General features: G+C 38.0%; 1 protein-coding gene across 2 annotated transcripts in view; it reads left to right on the top strand.

Annotated features, from left to right (window-relative positions):
• FAH (fumarylacetoacetate hydrolase) overlaps positions 1 to 19,445 on the top strand; it is a 54,884-nt gene extending 35,439 nt beyond the window's left edge. For both annotated transcript variants that reach the window (XM_056806058.1, XM_056806063.1), the window contains 5 exons: positions 3,898 to 3,973; positions 6,250 to 6,296; positions 8,823 to 8,924; positions 12,502 to 12,619; positions 19,311 to 19,445. In XM_056806058.1, the coding sequence (XP_056662036.1) occupies positions 3,898 to 3,973; positions 6,250 to 6,296; positions 8,823 to 8,924; positions 12,502 to 12,619; positions 19,311 to 19,390 (423 nt within the window). In that variant the 3' untranslated portion in view covers positions 19,391 to 19,445. The remainder of the gene's footprint in view (positions 1 to 3,897; positions 3,974 to 6,249; positions 6,297 to 8,822; positions 8,925 to 12,501; positions 12,620 to 19,310) is intronic.
• The last annotated feature ends 695 nt before the right edge of the window (positions 19,446 to 20,140 follow it).

Genomic DNA, 20,140 nt, shown 5'->3' with positions numbered 1-20,140 from the left:
GAACTCAAGTACTAACTTCAGGAAGTCCTTTTCTAATGAAAGTTCCATTTTCTGACATTCTGATGTTCTTTGGCCCCAAGCAAATAATTAAAGGTTAACACATCAACTTGGTATTTGCAGTCATTTCTACTTTCAGTCCTCACTCTTTTGGGGGGTGCCCGGTGACAGTAGTGAGGTATAAAGCCTTCACTTCTAACAGTTTTGTTGTTGCCTTTGTCCTGAGCTTTTTCTGACATTGAGAAAACAAGGTTCTTTCTGCCTTCAAATTCAGGGCTAGATATAACTACAATCAACTCATTGGCATTCTGAGTTGTGATACCTTTTCTCCTTCTCTTCTATAAATCTCCCTGACCTTTTCTCACTCTTTCCTGGGCACACAGCCTGTGGGTAGTACCTGGGCACTGCTCCACTTTCCTTTGAATTCTAGCCTTTTGGTGCCAGAAGCCCCTTTGAATGTGAATTTATCCTGATGTCTTATACAATTTTTCCAGAAGTTTCCTTTTATTCATCAGCTCACTTCCTCCCTTGTACACCATTCCAAGAATGCATATCCTGAACCTCCTAATGGTCTACTCAGAACAAACTTTCTTAAATTTCAATCATGAGTCTTGGGTTCATTGTATAAAGAATTCCCAGCATGAACTTCCTCTGTCAAGGAAGAGTGACAAGCATTTGATCTTAGAGAGTTGTCTCAGAGGACTGAAAGGTTAAGAGATTTGCCTAGGATGAGTCAATTGTGTCAGAAGTGGGATTTGAACCCATGTCTTCCTGACACCAAGGCTGATTCTCTAGTCAGCACATCCCCACTGCTTTTCAGGCCAGATATTATTAAGTCTAATAAATTTTACTTATACTTTAATATTTCATCAGTGTTGTTACATCCTGCATTAATGCTGATTGCAGCCCTCTTTTGCTTTGTAAGGTAGTCTTCATATTTACCATGGCTGAAAAATTCATCTCCGACTTGGGCACATAAGCAGGTAGGCATATAGGCTGCCCGGGAGATGTACTGGAATCCTTGTAGCTTGGTAGGATCTGCCAAAGTTTGGGATTTCCTGATGCAATCTTCAAAACGTGGGAGTCACTTCTTCACAGAAAGTCATCAGAATAAGACTTGAGCGAAGGAATTGCCCCATATTTGCAGACCTTAACTTTGATTGGGAGAAAGGAGTTATAGCCCAGGTCCATGGTAAATAGGGGATGCGGATATGAAGAAGCCTGTTTAACTCGTGTGAGTTAAGGAGAAACACAGAAAAGACTAGCACCTTCTCAGCTATCAGAGTCTTCGAGAATTTGCCTTGAGACCAAGCAGTTAAAGGACTTGCCTTGAGTCATGTAGCTCGCATTTATATTATAACATTTATAGAGTATTTTAAAGTTTATGCAATGCGTTTCTACATCTCTGTTAAGTTGGGCTATGGGTTCCCAAGGAACTTATAGCCAGTTGTCTATTCAATAGATAGATACTCAATAAATATTTACTGAATAAATAAATAATACAATTCCTGGCACAGAGTAAACCCACAATGTAAATGGAATCTACTATTTTCTGAATTATTTTTAAAAGGCATTTGTTAGCTGGGTCCTTTGGTTGTCTGACTGGACAAGTGTTATTTTGTCATTTTTCCCCATTAATAATAATATTATTATTGGGGCATTTCTTAGGGGAAAAAACAGTTGTTTATAAATGGAAACTTAGTCATCTAGAATGATGAGAGAAAACATCCACTGACTAATCCTTAGAGAAGGCAGCTTCTCATTCCCAGGCCCAGGGCATTCCACACTCATTGACTTTTCTTTCTTAACCATTGACCCAGCTCCCTTATAATCTTGGCTTTGTCCTCCTCATTTTACTAAAACTTTTTGTTGTTAGTCAATCGTGTCTAGCTCTTTGTGATCACATTTGGGCTTTTCTTGCGTGTAATTAGAATCTGTTACCCTAAAAAACCCTAGGATTCCCAGCACCCCACTCTCTTCCTGTCGTTACATGTTGATGTAGACAGGATATAGATTCTGTGGAGTTCCATCTCTCACTTTCTTCTCTTCTCTTCCTGTGGTGGCAGCTGTGAATGAGGGGTTTTTGAGCAGGTAGAAAAACTTAGTCATGTGGTTCTATTTTGTTAGATAATAAACTTCATAAAATATAATACTTGAAGTATTGGACATTAATTTAAATTTTACACTTGTCAAAGATCCTGGAGTAGTTTGATATTACCTTCTCCAGTTCATTTTACAGATCAGGAACTGAGGCAAACAGGGTTAAGTGACTTGCCCAAGGTCACACAGCTAGAAAGTATCCAAGGTTAGATTTGAACTCAGGAAGATGAGTGTTCCTGACTCCAGACCTAGAACTTTATCCACTGTACCACCTAGTTGCCCTTTATTAAAACTATTCTCTTAATGACCCTATTCTCATTCATCTTGACCTCGCTGGATCATCTGCTACTATTGAAAGTTAGTCATCCTCAGGACCCTTTTCCCCAGTCTCTACTGCCATTTAGCATAAGTCCTCATTGGCACCCATTCAGACTATTGCAATGACCTCCTAAGAGGTCTTTCAGCCTCCTCCCTTTCCTTTCTCTAATCTATCCTTTATGTTGTTATCAGACTAATCTTCAATATACTAGTCTTTCTCTTCCTTTTTTTTTTTAAGCATTGGATCTGTATCAATTTCTTAAACCAGGGATCTACTTCTGACAGACTTCCTTTACAAATATAGACAGGTACCTTCTCTGGGATCAATGCAAAGTTAAGTGATTTGCCCAGGGTAACACAACAAATATGCATGAGAGGTGGAATTTCCCCTCCAGTCTTCCTGACTTTAAGGCCAGTTTTCCATTCACTAACCCATGCTTTCTCCCAATAACCATTACAGCTGACATTTGTGGAGGATGACAAGGTTTTACCAACTGCTTTCCTCACAGAATCCTGTTGAGATAGGTGATATGATTGTGGTTCCCATTTTATGAATGGAAAAACTGAGAATGAGGGATGACCTCAGAATGATTTTCCTCAGATCACTTAGTACCTAAGTATTAGAATAGGGATTTGAACCCATCTCCTCATTTTTCCATTCTATTGAACAGATTCCCTATTGCCTTTTGAGTCAAGTTCAGGCTTTTATTGCCCAGCATTCAAGTCTCTCCACCATCTGGTGTGCAGTCGACATTTCTACCCTTGTTTTATATTATTCTTTGCCACATACCCTGTGCTTCAGAGAGAATGAATACTATTAACAGAATACTGTTACATATACACACATGACACACATACATTCACACATTCAAACATGAATATACCTACACACATGCCTAGACACATCCTTTGCACTTTACTGTTCTGTTTCTTTTCTTAGGTTATACTATGTTTCTTTAGTATCTTCCCTCCCTTGAATTCCGATCCCTCAGTTAGAGCACAACTAAAGTATTCACTCTCCCCTGAAGCCCCTTCTAATCTTCTCCTACACCTCTAGTCAAGAGCAACAAACTGAGAATTGTAATTTTTGTAGAATTTGTAGGAAACATTTTGATGTTTGTCTTTATAATCTCCACTTGTATCTTGCAGATAGTATAGATGTTTAATCATTGAATTAGGGGCAGTCCAAGGGATAGAAAACTGGAGTCAGAAGATTTGAGTTCAATTCTGGCTTCAGACACTTAGTAATTATGATGATCTGAGTGAGTCACTTAACTTTTGCCTCAGTTTCCTCATTTATAAAAAATGAGGATAACAGGAGCACTTACTTCCCAGGGTGGTTGTGAGGATAAAACGAAGTAGTAACGTAATATTTGTAAAATACTTTGCAACCTTAAAGTGATATATAGATGCTAGCAATGATGATGATGATGATGATGAATTTATCATGAACTAAAACTTACTTTACATGTTTTTCTTCAGGAGCCTAAGCCTCTGCCTTATCTCTGTCATGAAGAGCCCTATACGTTTGACATCAATCTCTTTGTTGCCCTGAAAGGTAATGTGGGTGTTGATCCTGGGTTGGAAGGCAAGTTTGGGGAGGGTTTGAACCCCTCAATGACACAGAGGCGATAGGACAGGCTGCTCGAGTTTAAGCTTTCTGATCATAGCCTGCCTCCACAAGCAGGATTAAGAACAGCACTTAGAATTAAGTTGTTTGCCCCCAAATGGAAGTAGTTGTGGAGGTGACAGAGGGGCGTGGGACAACGAAGCTACAATAACCAGTAGGCAGCCCCTATCCCCTTAGCCTGCCTATTTTAATGTGTGACTTTTGATATCCCCCTCAACTTAGTATCATAGATCTAGAGGTCATCTCTCCTGCAACCCCTTTATTTAACAAATGAGGAAACTAAGACCCAGAGAAATCAATTGGCTAGTCCAAGGTCACATAGGTAGTAAGTTGAAGAGTTGAGATTTGAACCTAGACCTTGCTTTTTGAAGTCTAGTGTTCTTTCTACTGTTCCATGTGCTTTCTTCCTTCTTCCCCTCTGTGAGTGCTTCAGTATTGGGCAAGTGAGGCAACACAATTCAGAGCTTTCTTCTGTGTAGATATAAGGTGTTTGTTTAATGGAAAACCTGTAACTATAAAGCCCAGGCCCTTTTTCAATGCCAAATCTGCATTGTTTCCCCTCTCATTTTCTCCTCTTTCTTGCATCATTACCTTATTTTCCTGGCTACCCCTTCTTTTGTACTTTGCACACCCCCTGTACTTTTATTCTCTCCCTCCTCTTTTTGTCTCTTGTGATCATTGGTTCAAAGGTCTGGCCCTCTTCCCAGGTACAAAGTTCTAGGCAGGAGGACAGCCTCCAGATATGCCCATTAAGTCAAGTAAAGGGGTAACTGATTCTATTTCACATTGGAAAGTTAACATTGGAAGACTATTTGAACATGGTATTACCATTCTAGTCTCTCTGAAATTAGAATTGCCCATGAATTCGAAACACACATGTGAAAAAATGTCTGCTCTGTTCCGGGCACTGGGCTAGGTGTCTTGCAAGCAAACCTTAGCCCTTTCATAGAATATCACTATTGCAGAATCAGGACAAGTTAATGAAGCCACCCTCATCTACACCCTGAATGTTATACTATTGCTTTGCTAACAATCCCCTCCAGATTTCCTGAATTCAGTAATTCTGGTTTTTAGTATACTAAATACTTGAATTTGACCATCAGAACAATGCATAATTTCAGTAAGAGACTTTACACCTTACCATGTTATATTCTCATTTGGAGGAATGCTATTTAATCAGTCATTGATTTTTAGAAAGGAGGTCAATCAGAAAATATTTATTAAATAACTATTTTGTGTGAGGCCATGCTAGGCCTAGGGAATACAAAGCCAAAAAGCAAAATAATTCCTGCTCACAAGGAGTCTACATTCTATCAGGGCAGATGACTTGTACACAAGTAAATCTACACAAAATAAATGCAAGAAATACTCTCATTTTAAGCACCATCAGGAAGTTCAGGTAGGTGGTGCTTGGAAACTTGTGCTCAAAGGGGCAAAGAAGGGGAAAGCCACAGTCTCAGCCCTCAAAGGCATAGAGACAGAAGATGGAAAGTCATCTGGGAAGAACAGCAAGAAGACCAGTTTGCTTTGACTGAAGAGGATGTGAAAGAGAGTAATATATAATAAAACTAGAAAAGCAGGTTGGAGTCAGGTTTTGAAGGGCTTTCAATGTCAATCAGGAAAGTTTGTATTTAATTCCAAAGGTATTTAGAATTTAGGAAGTTTTTAGTATTTAGTATTTAGGAAGTCACTGGACTTTATTGAGCAGGAGAATGTAATGCTCAGAACTATATTTTAAGAATGTCACTTTGACAACTTTGTGGAAGATGAGTTGGAGAAGAGAGACAAAGGTTCCATAGAGACTTTCTAGTCTAATCACCTCACTTCAAAGTTGAGGAAGAGAGTTCTAGATTTAGAGCTGGGAGAACCTTAGAGGGCATCTAGTCCAAACCTGTGACTTTAAAGATAAGATAATTGAAATCCATCGATTATAGAAAAGGACACACAAATAGTGTCAGAATTAGAGTTGAATTCAGGCTCACTGCTTCCACTAGCATTCTTGAGCTCACTAGCATTCTTTCTGCTCTACCATGATGCTCTACAAGGTTAATCCACTTGCTCAAGATTTTCTATTGAGTTTGAAAAAGGATGCTTTGCTTCAAAAAGACCAATGATGTGGTGAATGAAATACACATAAACACACACACACCACAACCTCTGCTCATGAAAGCAAGCTAATTTACCAATGCTGTTCTATTTAACAGGGGAAGGAATGAACCAACCAGTTACAATATGCAGATCTAATTTTAAGGTAAGGTTTTGAATTACACTCCCATTTCTTTGTTGTTGACGGGTTCTATCAATTGATATTCATAAAGAACTCTGTAAAGCAATAACAATTTATTAAGACTCTGCAAAGCATTAGGTTAAATTCTGGGTGAGATACAAAAATAATTAGAATGCATTTCTTGCCCTCAGTTTACTTGAAATTTAGCAATAGATATACAAATAGGCAATTGAGTAAAAAAAACTAAACGATAACTATAGTACAGAATAGCATACAGCAAGAGCCCAGGACACTTTCAAAAGGTGGGGAAGATCATTTATAACTGGGGGAACAAGGAAGACTTCCGGAGAAGGTGGTATGCGACTTGGGTTTTGAAGGATGGGTAGCATTACATTGAGCAGAGGTTATGGAGGATTTATGGGAATGGAAGAGAAGACCACATTTCAGACAGGGAATGATGTGAGGAAAGGCCAAGGAGTCAGAAACTGGCAAGAGAAACATATGACCCATATGTGCACGAGGAAGGGAACTGTGGCAAAATCTCAAACACCAGAAAGATAGAAGGCACTAAGTTATAGACTTGGGTTTTGACTTATAGAAGGAAGAGGCTTTTTCTTTCTTGCCTAAAAGCAGACCCACAAGTTGCATTGGCATCTGAATTAGATTGACAAAACACATAGGCCAATGCAGTAGGTAGAGCTGGAATATCTAGGCCTGGTCCTGGCATGGAGCTCCTTTTTGGGGGATGTCCCTGAAAGGTTCCCTGCTATCAGTTAGTCTTCTTGGGCATGTGGTGTTTTGGTCTCCCCATTTTTCAGTTTCCCATCCCCTTTAAGTAAAAAGAAGCATAATGGTATGAGATATTAAAAGCTATCAATTAAAAGAGCAATAGGAGCAAAGTGCTGCTGACATCATGATGTCTTTCTGAACGGTGTGGCAGGAATGTACCCAAATGTTCTTGTTTTTCCTGCTACCTGACTTACTTTAAATTCACCTTGAGTTCTTTTGGGCCTGGGCCCGAGATTATTTTTATCGCTAGTCGCAGGGCAATGAACAAGTCATTCAATGACATTATTGAATGTAGTTGTAGGTGGTAGAGGGAACAATAAAGATGCTGTTCATGCCTAGTTGGGTCAGAAGAGCCTTATAAACATTGAAAATTTTTTGAATGTTTACAAAGTAACATGAAAAATAGCATAAGATGAATATTTTGCAAATTGAGGGTGTCCCAAAATAGTGAATTTAGTGGGCAGGGTACACAGAGGGTGGGAAGGCTGAAGCTTTGTCCCTGGGTATCACAAGAAATCTAGGAGTCAAAGTTAAGAAAAAAAAAGAGTAAAAAAAAATAGAGGTAGATATCTGTACTTACATCTACCTACAAAGACAAGCAATTAAAATTTTCTTAAATGAAAAAAAAAAAAGAAAAAAGAGTATTCTAGAAATGGGGAGCAACCAATGAAAATACCCAGTCTAGAGATGAATTATCTCGTTCAGAGAAGAGTAGGTGCCAATGTCACAGAGAGAGACAGACAGACAGAGAGAGAGAGAGACAGAGACAGAGACAGAGACAGAGACAGAGAGAGACAGAGAGAGAGAAAAAAAGGGTTTTAGGGTAGGGCATAAGGTATAAGAAGACTAGAAAGTAAAAGGAGCCAGGTAGTGAAGGGCTTTGAATGTCAAATTGAGGTTCTATTTTTTTCCTGGTAGTAGTATAGCTTTATCCCTGGGATAGTGCCTGCCCTAGCCCCCCCATTCCCATCAATGGTCAGTCCTTCGTAGCATGTATACTACATAATATCCCAGGGAATACTTCTTTCCCCCAGTGCCTACATTATGAGCTCTCTCCACCTATTACAAAAATTCCTTGTTATAATTCTGTCAGGAGGGGCTTTAAATTAATCCTGAAAACTTCCAGAATATTAGTTTTGAGTAATGTTTTGAAGGATGAGATCAATTTGAATTGGTTCAGGACCTGTTGGGAAGGCTGCTCCAGATTAAAGTAAGGGAGCTTGGATCTAAAAAGGCTTTCATAAATAAGATGTTTATGAGGTGAGAGGATAGAAAGTGAATTTCTTAGGGAATTTGCAAAAAGTAGCCTGTTTGGGGGCAGCTGGGTAGCTCAGCGGATTGAGAGCCAGGCCTAGAGATGGGAGGTCCTAGGTTCAAATCTGGCCTCAGACACTTCCCAGCTGTGTGACCCTGGGCAAGTCACTTGACCCCCATTGCCTAGCCCTTACCACTCTTCTGCCTTGGAGCCAATACACAGTATTGACTCCAAGACGGAAGGTAAGGGTTTAAAAAAAAAAAGTAGCCTGTTTGAATCGAAAGGAGCCTATGAAACCTCAGATTGGGGGATCTCCAGCTACCTCCTGATGGAGTCCCTATGCCCATTGGATCTTCCTGTAGTTCTGATTCCCATTGTATTGCTCTGAAAGCTTTTATTTGGGTTATCAGGCTTGTGCTGGTGAGGAAAATAGAAAGTGTTGAGTGAGGAACATGGACTTAAGAATGTTCCCTTCCTGATTTATACATCTCTCCTCTTTATCTCAGCACATGTACTGGACGATGAAGCAACAGCTTGTTCACCACACCATCAATGGCTGCAATCTCCAACCTGGAGATCTCTTGGCATCTGGAACCATTAGTGGGCCTGTGAGTATTAGGTGGCCATGACAACTGGGTATCAAATAGCAATCAGCCTGAGAGATCTGTCTGGTCCTGGGCTTACCTCTCAAAATGATATTTCTATTTCAGCCTTTTATTCTATAGTCTATATTCAATCTTACTGGTTCTCTTCAGTTTTCCTCTAGATTCTATGAATAATCATACATTTAATAGAGTGCTTTGAAGTTTTCAAGGCACTTTATACCTTTTATCTCTTTTAATTCTCTCCCTTTGTGACGTGAGTGACCTTGGATGTATGCATGTCTCAGTGATCTCTATATCTGGTATGAGCCCAGAGTTCTATTTTACATGAAGATCTGAATTAAAAACCAACCCTGGCAAAATCTTCCCTTTTGGGGCCTTCAATTATTAACAAGAAATTTTGAGAACTTAAGATAATGCTTGAATAAGAAACAGTTCTTAGATATTGTCTCTAATCAGTATACTTTGGCCATAGCATATAATAGAGAATAGAACCAAAAGTCAGAATGTCTGAGTAGCACAGACAGCTCTGCCAGGCCCTTCTTCATAAGCCTCTGAGCCCGAGATTCTTCGTCTATGTGGTGGAGACAGTCATTGTCCCTGTGTGAAGATCAGGTGAGATGATATTTGTGGTAGTACTTTGAAAATTATAAAAGGTTATGCAGATGTGAGGGATGATTATCGATTGATGATGTACAAGAAAAAAAGAATCATGCCAATGTTGACTAACATGCTTATTTAGGGTATTTATTTTCTGTTTCTTTATAAGGTTTAGTGTTGACCATCCCACATCCAACCAACCTTGGAGATAGAAGAGACCTTTTTCTTGTAGCGTGAGGCAAAATGCTTGCCTAAACCAAGAAATATTAAGAATATTGACATAATTTCATTTCCCCCTTCATTTTCTATAAGAATATCAGACTCTTAGAGTTAATTCCAAGGATTCAGACCAATCAAGGGACATTTATCACATTTTGTATTTGCTTTTTGTAAATAGAGATTTGGAGAGTACCTTTTATACAACCATTTATATTTGCAAACTTTTCAAGATTTTCATTAGACAGCTGTTCCTATCTTGATAGCCCTGACCCATAGAAGTCTATTCTTGTGGGGCTGAGTACCCTGAAAGGTTACTTTGATTTTATATAAATCTCAGAACCCAGGATATGTTTTAGTTCCTTCTTAATCACATCCACCATCCTGCTCAAGAAGCACATCATGCTTCTCTATTACTTTGGGCTAACAATTCCATTTATAGCAGTTTTTCTACTTTTATATATGCTCATACAACTATTTTATGACTAAAATCCTGCCTTTTATTTTAGATAAGTCCAGAGTTCATATTCCATACAATTTAGAGTTGAGTTTACCTATACTTAATTATTGGCAACTACCCCCTTGAGTTATACTTCATAATTTATTGATCCTTTTTCCCCTCTTCCATGAACTCCTCTTTTGGGGTATTTATGGAATGGTAGAACCTCAATGAAGTAGTAGGATAGTGCCTGACTAAAGAGATGGCTCCCATCCATCATCCTAAAGCAGTGCAGCTGATATTTCAAGGCTGATGAATGTACCAATCACAGAACCACAGAGTAGAACTGAAAAGGACTTTGAAGGTCATTTAATTCAACCCCCTCATTTTACAGATTACATAAGTCGTTCTTCCTCATGGTATTTAAGTGAGGATTATAATGGAAAAAGCCCTTGAGCTGAAGTCAGGAATTCTGGTTTGGACTGGCCTTGTTGCTGGCTGTGTTTGGCTATTTAACCTCTCTAAATTTCTATTTTTCATTTGAAAAATTATGGTATTGAGCTATTCTATCTCTAAGATCCTTTCTAGCTCTAATATTCTGTGATTCATTAGCCCTAATATTTGTTCTGGAGTTCTATAAACACTAAAGATTCCCAAGTGTAAATCACAATGTGCTAAACAGTTGGCCTTTAGGAGCCAGGACAAGCTGTCTCCAGCACACCTCTGAGTCTAGGATCTGGTTGTTTATCCAAATAACTGGGGAAAAAATGTCATGATGATTTAGGATGAATTTAGTGGCTCAGGGAAAAGTATTTAAGGCAGCGATGGAATCCTTATTATGGGGCTCTTATCCCACTGTCTCCCAGCTTGAAACAGAGCAAGAATGGCCTTGCTACCTTGCCATAAACTTCCCTTCTTCTCTGTGTACCACTTTGAGTGAATAAATGAAAAAGCCTTTATTGAAAACTTACTTTGTGCCAAGCCCTAGAGATACAAATAGAAAAACAAGATAACCTCTGCCCTCAGAGAGACCACATTGTACCTGGGAAAATGTTCTGAGAGGACTAGCATCTCTGTTGTGAGGGCTTGCTGGCCCCTTTTCAGGGCTGCTTATCCACCTTGCATTGCTCAGCTCTCACCTGTGGCTTGAAGAAGCTGTAGAATACTCAATGGCCACACTCCAGTAAAACTGACTCATTGATAAGCTAAATCAGGTTGAGAGTAACGGAGAGTCCTCAAAACCATTGGAGAATTAAGGGATAGCTACCCCAATCATGTGGATTCTTTGCCCCAGCAGATAGGGCAGAAAAGAATGATTCATTCCAATGGCCAGGAAAGTGACCAGAGCAGGTCCTGTGGAGCACTTAGAGCTTGGTCAGGTATCAGAGACACCGAGGCCATCCTCCTCTGCACCCTGGGCCAGCACTGGCCATCTTGATTTTTGTCTTGTTACTGACTTGGATGGCTCTGGAAAGGAGAATTAGGCAAATGATTTTGAGGGATTCTGCCTGACTTAAATTTAATTCACTTGCAAGTCAAGACATCAGCCCATGGTGTCATCGGTCCTTTTCAAAACGAAGGACTAACAACAACAAACGGAAGAGCCTGAGTGGTTCTGTATCATCAGGGTGAATGCCACAGCCATAGGGACTTAGGATGATGCATTGGTAAGTCAGATTTTTAACCACCCAGAGAGTCATAGGTTCTTCGAAATGCTAGCATTTGGATGATACCACATGCGTTTTGGAACATTCCCATCGAAATTGGATTTTTTTAAATTGAGTAGTATGTATTTTAGAACTAGAAGCAGCCTTTAACAAGGTTAAATGATAAATTTATATATATATATATGTATATATATATATATGTATATATATATAACTGAAAGACTTTGGAAGTCATCTCATCCAACACCTTCATTTTGCATATGAGAAAACTGAGGCTCAGAGAGTTTAAGTGACTCACCCTTATACAAATCACAAGGTAACATGGGTAAGGAAGGTGAAGAGTCAGGATTTGAACCAGGTCTTCCAAATCCAAATCTAGAGTTCTTTCCCCTGTGTTCCCTTGCCTTCTGATTTTTTTCTAGCTCATTTCAAGTTGATGATATTAGACAGGATGTATTTGGTTAACTTTAGCCTCTAGAGAGTATGATGGGAGAGGAGCATCTATGACAGTAGAAAAAAATGCCCAAGTATTAATAAAAAGTGCTCAATTCTTTCCAGCCAGCTTTTATTTTATTTATAAAAAATTGTCCATTTTCTTTGTGGAAGTCACTATGTCTACTCAATGATATTTCTATTCCTGTTCCCAATTTTCATTGTTAAGAATCCTGAAAACTTTGGGTCCATGTTGGAATTATCATGGCGGGGAACTAAGGTCATCGATCTTGGCAATGGACAAACCAGAAAATTTCTGCAAGATGGAGATGAAGTTATTATAACAGGTAAGAACAACACCTTTATCCCTCCACTTGTGGCCAAGTCAAGTATTTATTAACAATACCAGATCCTCTTTCATATACTTGTCTGATCATCACCATTGCAAAAATTCTTTTCTCTTTGATGCTTTGGGTTCATGGTCCTTATACCTACAACAATTATTATGGTACCGTTGTGACAATAATTTGAGATTGAGATAGTTGGCAAGGATCGACTCTTTCACAGACAACCTTGTTGGGTGCAGTAACATGTTGTAGTGGGAAGAACAGTCAATTATTAAATATTTATTAAATACTATTAAGTATTACTTAATTAAGTTAATTAAGTAAATACTATTAAGTACTATGTACTGAGTGTCGTATTAAGTGCTAAGAAAACAAATGCAAAAAAAGAAAGAGTCCGTGCCCTCAAGTACAATCTAACAGGGGAAGACAATGCCCAAAAGGAAGTTGAAAAGCAAAAGTGGGTCAGTGCCAAGGTAGGGGCTACTGGTAAGAAGAGTGTAATGAAGATGTCCAAAGGTATGTAGCCAGGTGGGAAAGGAAGACGTGACTGATCTGGGTGCTCTCCTTGAATGGAAGCTCTGGAAAGAATTAGCCACTTCAACCCCATTCACAGAGGTCCCAGAAGCAGAGCATAATGATGAAATACGAGTACTAAGACTAAAGTGATTTTAATTTAGTGTACGCAAAGAAGGCAATTTATCTGAAGAGAGACTTAAAGACTACATGACTGGGGCCAGCTAAATAACTCAGTGACTAGAAAGCTGGGAATGGAGACAAGAAGTCCTGGGTTCAACTCCTGGTCTTAGACACTAACTGTGTGATCCTGGGCAAGTCACTTAACCTCCACTGCCTAGCCCTTACCACTCTTCTGCCTTGGAACCAATACATGATGTTGATTCTAAGACAAAAGGTAAGGATTAAAAAAAGGTTATATGACTATAACAATGTTTTCTTCCATGGAACATTTCACCCCAAAGCTTACATATTTCACTCATATTCCCTAGTTTCTTATAAAGATTTTACAGAAATGATGAAGTGGACATTGGCGTTGAAGTCAATCATTAAATGAAATATATTGGACTAAGATCAACATCATTATGGAAGATTGGTTTTCAGAAATGAAATAGCAAATTCATAGAATAAACTTAGAGATGGAATGGTTATTAGAGGCTGTCAAGCTCACCCCCTTTATTAAAAAAAAAAGTCTTAGAATTAAGTTCTAAGACAGAAGAGCAGCAAGGGCCAGACAATCAAAGATAAGTGACTTACTCAGGGCCACATAGCTAGGAAGTGTCTGAGGCCAAATTTGAACCCAGGCCCTCCTGATTCTAGACATGGCACTATAAATACTGTGCTACCTACCTGCTCATTTTAAAGATCAGGAAACTAAGGCACAGCAAACTTGCCCAGGGTCATATACCTATAAAGTGTTTCCAGGACAGTCTAAACCCAGATCTTCCCTATTCCAAGTCCAATGCCCTCTCCACTGTCTCACACTACTTCTGAATAACACTAGGGATCTTACCAAAAAGACAATAAATTCTATTTAAATAAAGTATTAAAATATGTTTCTCTTCTTTCTTTATTAATGATGAGATCATCCAGAAATTTAGTAAAAATGACTTGAGACCTATAATTTTCATTAAGTTTTTCATTAAGGGTGAACCTGACACAAGCTGGTACCCAACTAGTTCAGGCTAGATGTTAGGATGAAGCGAAGTACTCAAAGGTTATTCAACAGTGAACAAAAGGAGGTTTACTTAGTCATAGCCTAGGAAGGATATTCAACAAGGAGAGTCTTTCATTTAGCTCTGGTAGACTCAGCTCCCCTCATCTCTATATGGAAACCTACCTGGTTAGAAGGGCAGGGTTTGGCGACTTATTCCATCTTGGAGCATTTACCAAATCAGGGCCTTGACCCTACCTGGGCAACCTTTTAATTCCTTAGAACCTTAGAGGCTACCAAGAAGTAGTGTCAAGAGGGATGAAACTTGGGGCTTGACTAATCAAGTTCCATGAACAGCTTTATCACTTTTTTAGGGAAAAACTAACCTAACATGTGGGAGGAGAGAACTTTGGCCTATCACATTCCTCTTTTCTATTCCTTTTCATTTTATAAAACCAGCATTTCTATTAAATATTAAAAGGGGATTTTATAAAAATGAGATTTTGCTATAGTTTGTCTTTCTTTGTAGCCTTTTTATTTCTATGAGAAGAGATTTACTTGTAGACAAGGTAAAAGTGACTAATAAGTGGATTAAAAATAAAGAACTAGGGGCAGCTGGGTGGCTCAGTGGATTGAGAGCCAGGTCTAGAGATGGGAGGTCCTGGGTTCAAATTTGACCTCAGACACTTCCTAGCTGTGTGACCCTGGGCAAGTCACTTGACCCCTATTGCTTAGCCCTTACCACTCTTCTGCCTGACTCCAAGACAGAAGGTAAGGGTTTTAAAAAAAATAATAATAAGGAACTCATCATATTGCTTTGACACAGAGGGCAGAAACACTAAAGCATAAAATTTTAGGGCCTCAAAGAAAGCTTCAACTATAAGAATTTGATGCCTTTTTCACATCTAAAATCCTATTGGTTTTAGAATATGTCAAAGCAGCATAATGGAGTTTTTGTTTTTGACATATTTTATTCTAGTTTATGTCCCCTCCAATGCTCCATTTTTAGCATTCTACAAAATATCTACAGTTAACTTTGGCTATTCAGAAGTTGATTATCCAATTTGGGGATTTTCCATATCCTTTGATTTTTCTTCTCCCTGTTGCCTGTCTTCAGGTTTTTCATCACTCATTATTAGCTCTCTGAAAGAGTGAGCAAGGGCATTAACAGAAGTGGCAGAGCAATCTTATTACTATGCTGTAGACTCAGCTGGAAGCAACGCTGAAATAATCTAATCCAGCTCCCTTATTTTATGAATGAAGATTCTGAAATCCTCATAAATTACTTTACTCGGGCTCATACATCTATTTAATATCACTGGCAAAATTAGAACTCACATCTCTGAAATCTCAGTGCTTCCCCCCTTGGTCAATTAGTCTGTAGTGGTACTCATTTGGCTAAGCTATGATAGCTTTTTCAGTAAGCATCTGCTTTGTACTATGCTCCAGGAAGACAACAACAAAAATGGAAATGGTTGCTGCCCTCCAGCTTGCTTTCTCTTGAAAGTCAAAGGATAAGAACAGTTTCTGGGACCACAAAGAGAGAGGAGCTTTTCTCCTTGAGGGACTATCTATCCCTGCCCCTTCATGAAGACTTCATCCCTCTCAGTCATGGCACTATGGGGATAATAATGGACCCCCCCAAAAAAAAACCACCATAGCACAAGAATACAGGGGGTCTGCGGTCCCCATTCTGTAACTTACTAGCTGTGTGACCTCAAGAAAAATATAAAATTCTGAATGTTTCCCCACCTACAGAAGGAAGGAGTAGGATTAAATGATTTCCTGGGTTATTTCCAGCCTGTGATTCCTTTTTTATTGTTGTTTTATGGATGTTGTTTCTTTGTTTCTTTTTATTTTTTAAATATCAGTGTCAGTGACTGTCCCCATCACTTTTATTTTTCCTGACCAAAGGAGAAGTGATGGTATTCCAGAACAAGAGAGTGAAGTTTTCCTTTTTACTTTTATCTATGGTTAATAATAATAGCTAACATTTGAATAATGCTTTAAATTTTGCAAAGCACTTTACATGGATTCTTATTTGATCTGACAACACCTTAGGATGCTGATATACCCATTTTATAAATAAATAAACTGAGACTGAGAGAGGTTAAATGATTTGTCCACAGTCACACAGCTGGTAATTATCTAAAATGACATTTGGGCTTAGATCTTCAAGTCCAGTACTCTATCCACTACAGCATCTAGATGGTTAGGAGAGCCCAACTTATTGAGGGTTATCTCCTCTTCTGTGTCATTAAGGGACAATAGATTTGGCAGTGCAACTGATTTTCTGTGTAAACTCAAGATAAATGTGTTTTTATTGTTACTGAGTTCCATTTCCTTCTGCAAAAAAGGGTCTGTGTATGTCATAGTTTAGTGATTTTCTTCCTATTGCCTTAATGGTCTGAAGAAGTCAATGGTCTCTCAAAATACTCAATTTAACACTCCAACCTGTCAAATAGGAGGATTTATAAAGTGTTGAGAAAAAAGTTCTTCTCCTATGCTGTGGATCCTTCCCCCCATCTTAGTAAAAACTGCTGTTCAAAGTTAGTAATTTTGATAGATTATTAATGTTTCAAGAAAAAAATTGTTTTACTTGATAGAATTTTCTCTGGAATGAGTCTTCTGAGCACTGTAATTCAACAGATGACTGACATAAAAATAATGAAACTGAACAAGAGAACAAGAAAGAACTTTGTCTCTTGACAAATTTTGTCTTGGTGTATTTGATTTAAACCAGAGTGATAGATGACAGAGCTTTGATGTCAGGCTGAAATGAAGACGGATCTATGAAGATAAAGAATCAAGATGTGATATTGATTTTGAAAGGGAGATGAATGTTCTTGGTGACAGAAAATATATGCTCTAGAGACGGCCTCTGAAGTGGCACATAGCTTGCACTAGTTGTGGTGAATTCCAATAGGCATGGAGATAGAGTCTGGGCCATTCAAGTTGTAAATGTTATGTTCTATTACAGTCTTTCAAGAAAATGATTCTTGAATATGTTGGCCAGGCTAGTTTGTGCAATACTTTCCCATCTTGGCACAGCCCAGAAAACTATTACACACTTGGGATAGAATTTCCACTAACTTTAAGTGATTTATATTTTCTTCTCATTTGAACTCAAATATTAGGAAGTAAATATTGAGTAGAGATATTGTAATTCATGTATAATCAATATCAAAGTTCTTGCCTTCTCAAGGAGGATGAAGGGGTGAAGAGGGACCGAATTTGGAACTCAAAATAAGAAATGAATATTAACATTTATAGTTGTAATTAGAAATATTTAATTAAATACAAAATATTTTTAAAAGAAAGATTATATTTAATATCTGTTTCCCTAAATGTTTTCTGGTCATGTCTATTAAATTACTATAAAGGATATTTGATGAAATAATTGTTGCCCAAAGGCAATTTATCCACTTACCTATTTTATTTGCGTATAAGCAGATACTCAAAGTCTCAGAATCACAGATTGGATTTTAAAGATCCTCAAGTCCCTTTTTTCACATAGGGAAATTGAGGCTCAGAAAAGTTGTCAAGATCAGGTCTTCTGACTTCAAGTTCAATGCTCTTTGCATTTCATCGTGCTGTTAGCCACTTTGGGTCAAAAAATACATAAAATCTTTCTGGAAAAGATTTGAGGAATTTACTTGACTAAAACTCTGAGCCAACAGTCTGTGGTAACAACAAGGCTAGTTGAAATGTAGAGTGCATTAATAGGGATATAATACATAGAACCAGGAAAGAAATGGTCCCTTATACTGTTTTTTGGCCAGATCTCATTTAGAATATTATATTCGTTCTGGGGGTGATGTTTTAGGAGGTGAATTATTAAACTGGAGCTCAATTCCCTTCCCTGGCCAGGTAATCCTTCAGTGACTGGGTGGTACAGTGAATAGAGTGTTAGCCCTAGAATCTGGAAGACTTAAATTCAAATCTAGCTGCAGAAACTTAGGAGCCCCGTGATCCCATGCAAGTCACCTAACCTCTGCCTGCTTCTATTTCCTAAACTGTAAAATGGAAATAATAATAGCTCCTATCTCACAAGGTTGTTATGAGGATCAAGTTAGAGAATATTTGGGATGTACTTAGCCTGGCATGCAGTAAGTACTTAATAAATGCTTAGTTTCTTCTTTCCTCCTCCATTAGAATGCAACTCCTTGAGGGCAAATTCTGTTTTGCCCTTATACTTATATCTGTAGTGCTTAGTGCAGAGTAAGTGCCTCATAAATGCTTCTCTTTCTTTCATTAATTTGTTCAATCATGGGGATCCAGAGGGAATTACTTAGGATAATAAAGGAACTGTGTCCATGCCATATAAGAAACAGTTGGAAGAAATGGAGGATATATAAAAGAAAAGAAGATTTTGTTGGGCAAAGGGTATAAATGTAATAGCCATGCTCAAATATTTGAAGATTGCCATGTAGAAGAAGGATTAAGACTTATTCTACTGAGCCTCGGGGAAAAGCTAGGGTTAATGGCTGTAAGGTATACTGAAGGACATTTTGATTCAATATAAAAATGTACTTTCTAAAAATGAGCTGTCTGAAAATGAAGTGGACTGCCTTGTTAGGTAATGACTTCCTCATTGTTGGAGGAATTCAAGATTTGTTCCCTAATTATCTGAAATGTTGTGAAGGAGTTTTGTTTCAGTTCAGAACTGTACTAAATGACCTCTGAAACTCCTCCAAGAGTTAGATCCTTTATTTGTAATTTCATGATACACTTTCTGGGTCCTCAGATTTCTTGAGTCTCTTAAGTGACATTTGCCTCTTTCCCTAAGTCTCCTTTTATACTCTTCTTGGTTTGTTCAAGAAACCCTCTTTATGGGAATTTAAAAGGTAGAAAACCTCCTTTGTATGTTCTTTCAACATCTCTCAAGTTAATGTCATTAAAGTATCACTCATTTACACACATCTCATCTTGGTGTTTACTTACTACTTCCTAGTTTTCTTTATGGCTGACTGCATAGCAAACTTAGGTGCTTCATTAACAAGCCTTTTCTATTTTTTTTTTAAGGATACTGCCTTGGTAATGGTTATCGCATTGGATTTGGCCAGTGTACTGGAAAAATACTTCCAGCATCTTCAGTGTTATGAAACTTTCACATCTGATGTAAAGATGAAATAAAAAGAATTTCAGTCTCTCTTCCAATGGTGTAACTGGTTTTACTTTTATTTACCATTATCTTAAAAAAAAGAAACTATTCTTTATGTATTCAAGTTCAGTTCATTATTTCAGTACAGTGCCACCCTTGCTTTTTCACTATGTATTCTTTTTCCCCTTTATGCTGATATTATATACTTCTTTTTAAATGTTATATTACTATGAATTTGATAAGCATTAGCAAACATGGGCATTTCCACATTCAAAGAATAGAAAAAGACTTTATATAAAATTGTGAGTCTCCAGCTTCTAAATATATAAATAAAAATATATAAAAAATTTAAAATACATATTTTTTTAAATTTAACATTCTAGTTGCAACACTGCTTTGTCTGTCTGATTCCCATTCTGCATTTTATTTTTTCTCTCATTGTATTGTAATTTGTATTTAATCTCTCTCATTTAATGGTGTTTTCTTCCTTCCTTCCTTCCTTCCTTCCTTCCTTCCTTCCTTCCTTCCTTCCTTCCTTCCTTCCTTCCTTCCTTCCTTCCTTCCTTTCTTTCTTTCTACCTTTCTACCTTTCTTTCTTTCTTCCTTCCTTTCTTTCTTTCTACCTTTCTTTCTTTCTTTCTTTCTTTCTTTCTTTCTTTCTTTCTTTCTTTCTTTCTTTCTTTCTTTCTTTCTTTCTTTCTTTCTTTCTTTCTTTCTTTCTTTCTTTCTTTCTTTCTTTCTTTCTTTCTTT

Source organism: Monodelphis domestica, chromosome 1, assembly GCF_027887165.1.
Source record: "Monodelphis domestica isolate mMonDom1 chromosome 1, mMonDom1.pri, whole genome shotgun sequence".
Classification (NCBI taxonomy): Eukaryota; Metazoa; Chordata; class Mammalia; order Didelphimorphia; family Didelphidae; genus Monodelphis; species Monodelphis domestica.
The sequence above is the reverse complement of the archived record's forward strand: the minus strand, read 5'-3'. Positions and strand labels throughout refer to the sequence as shown.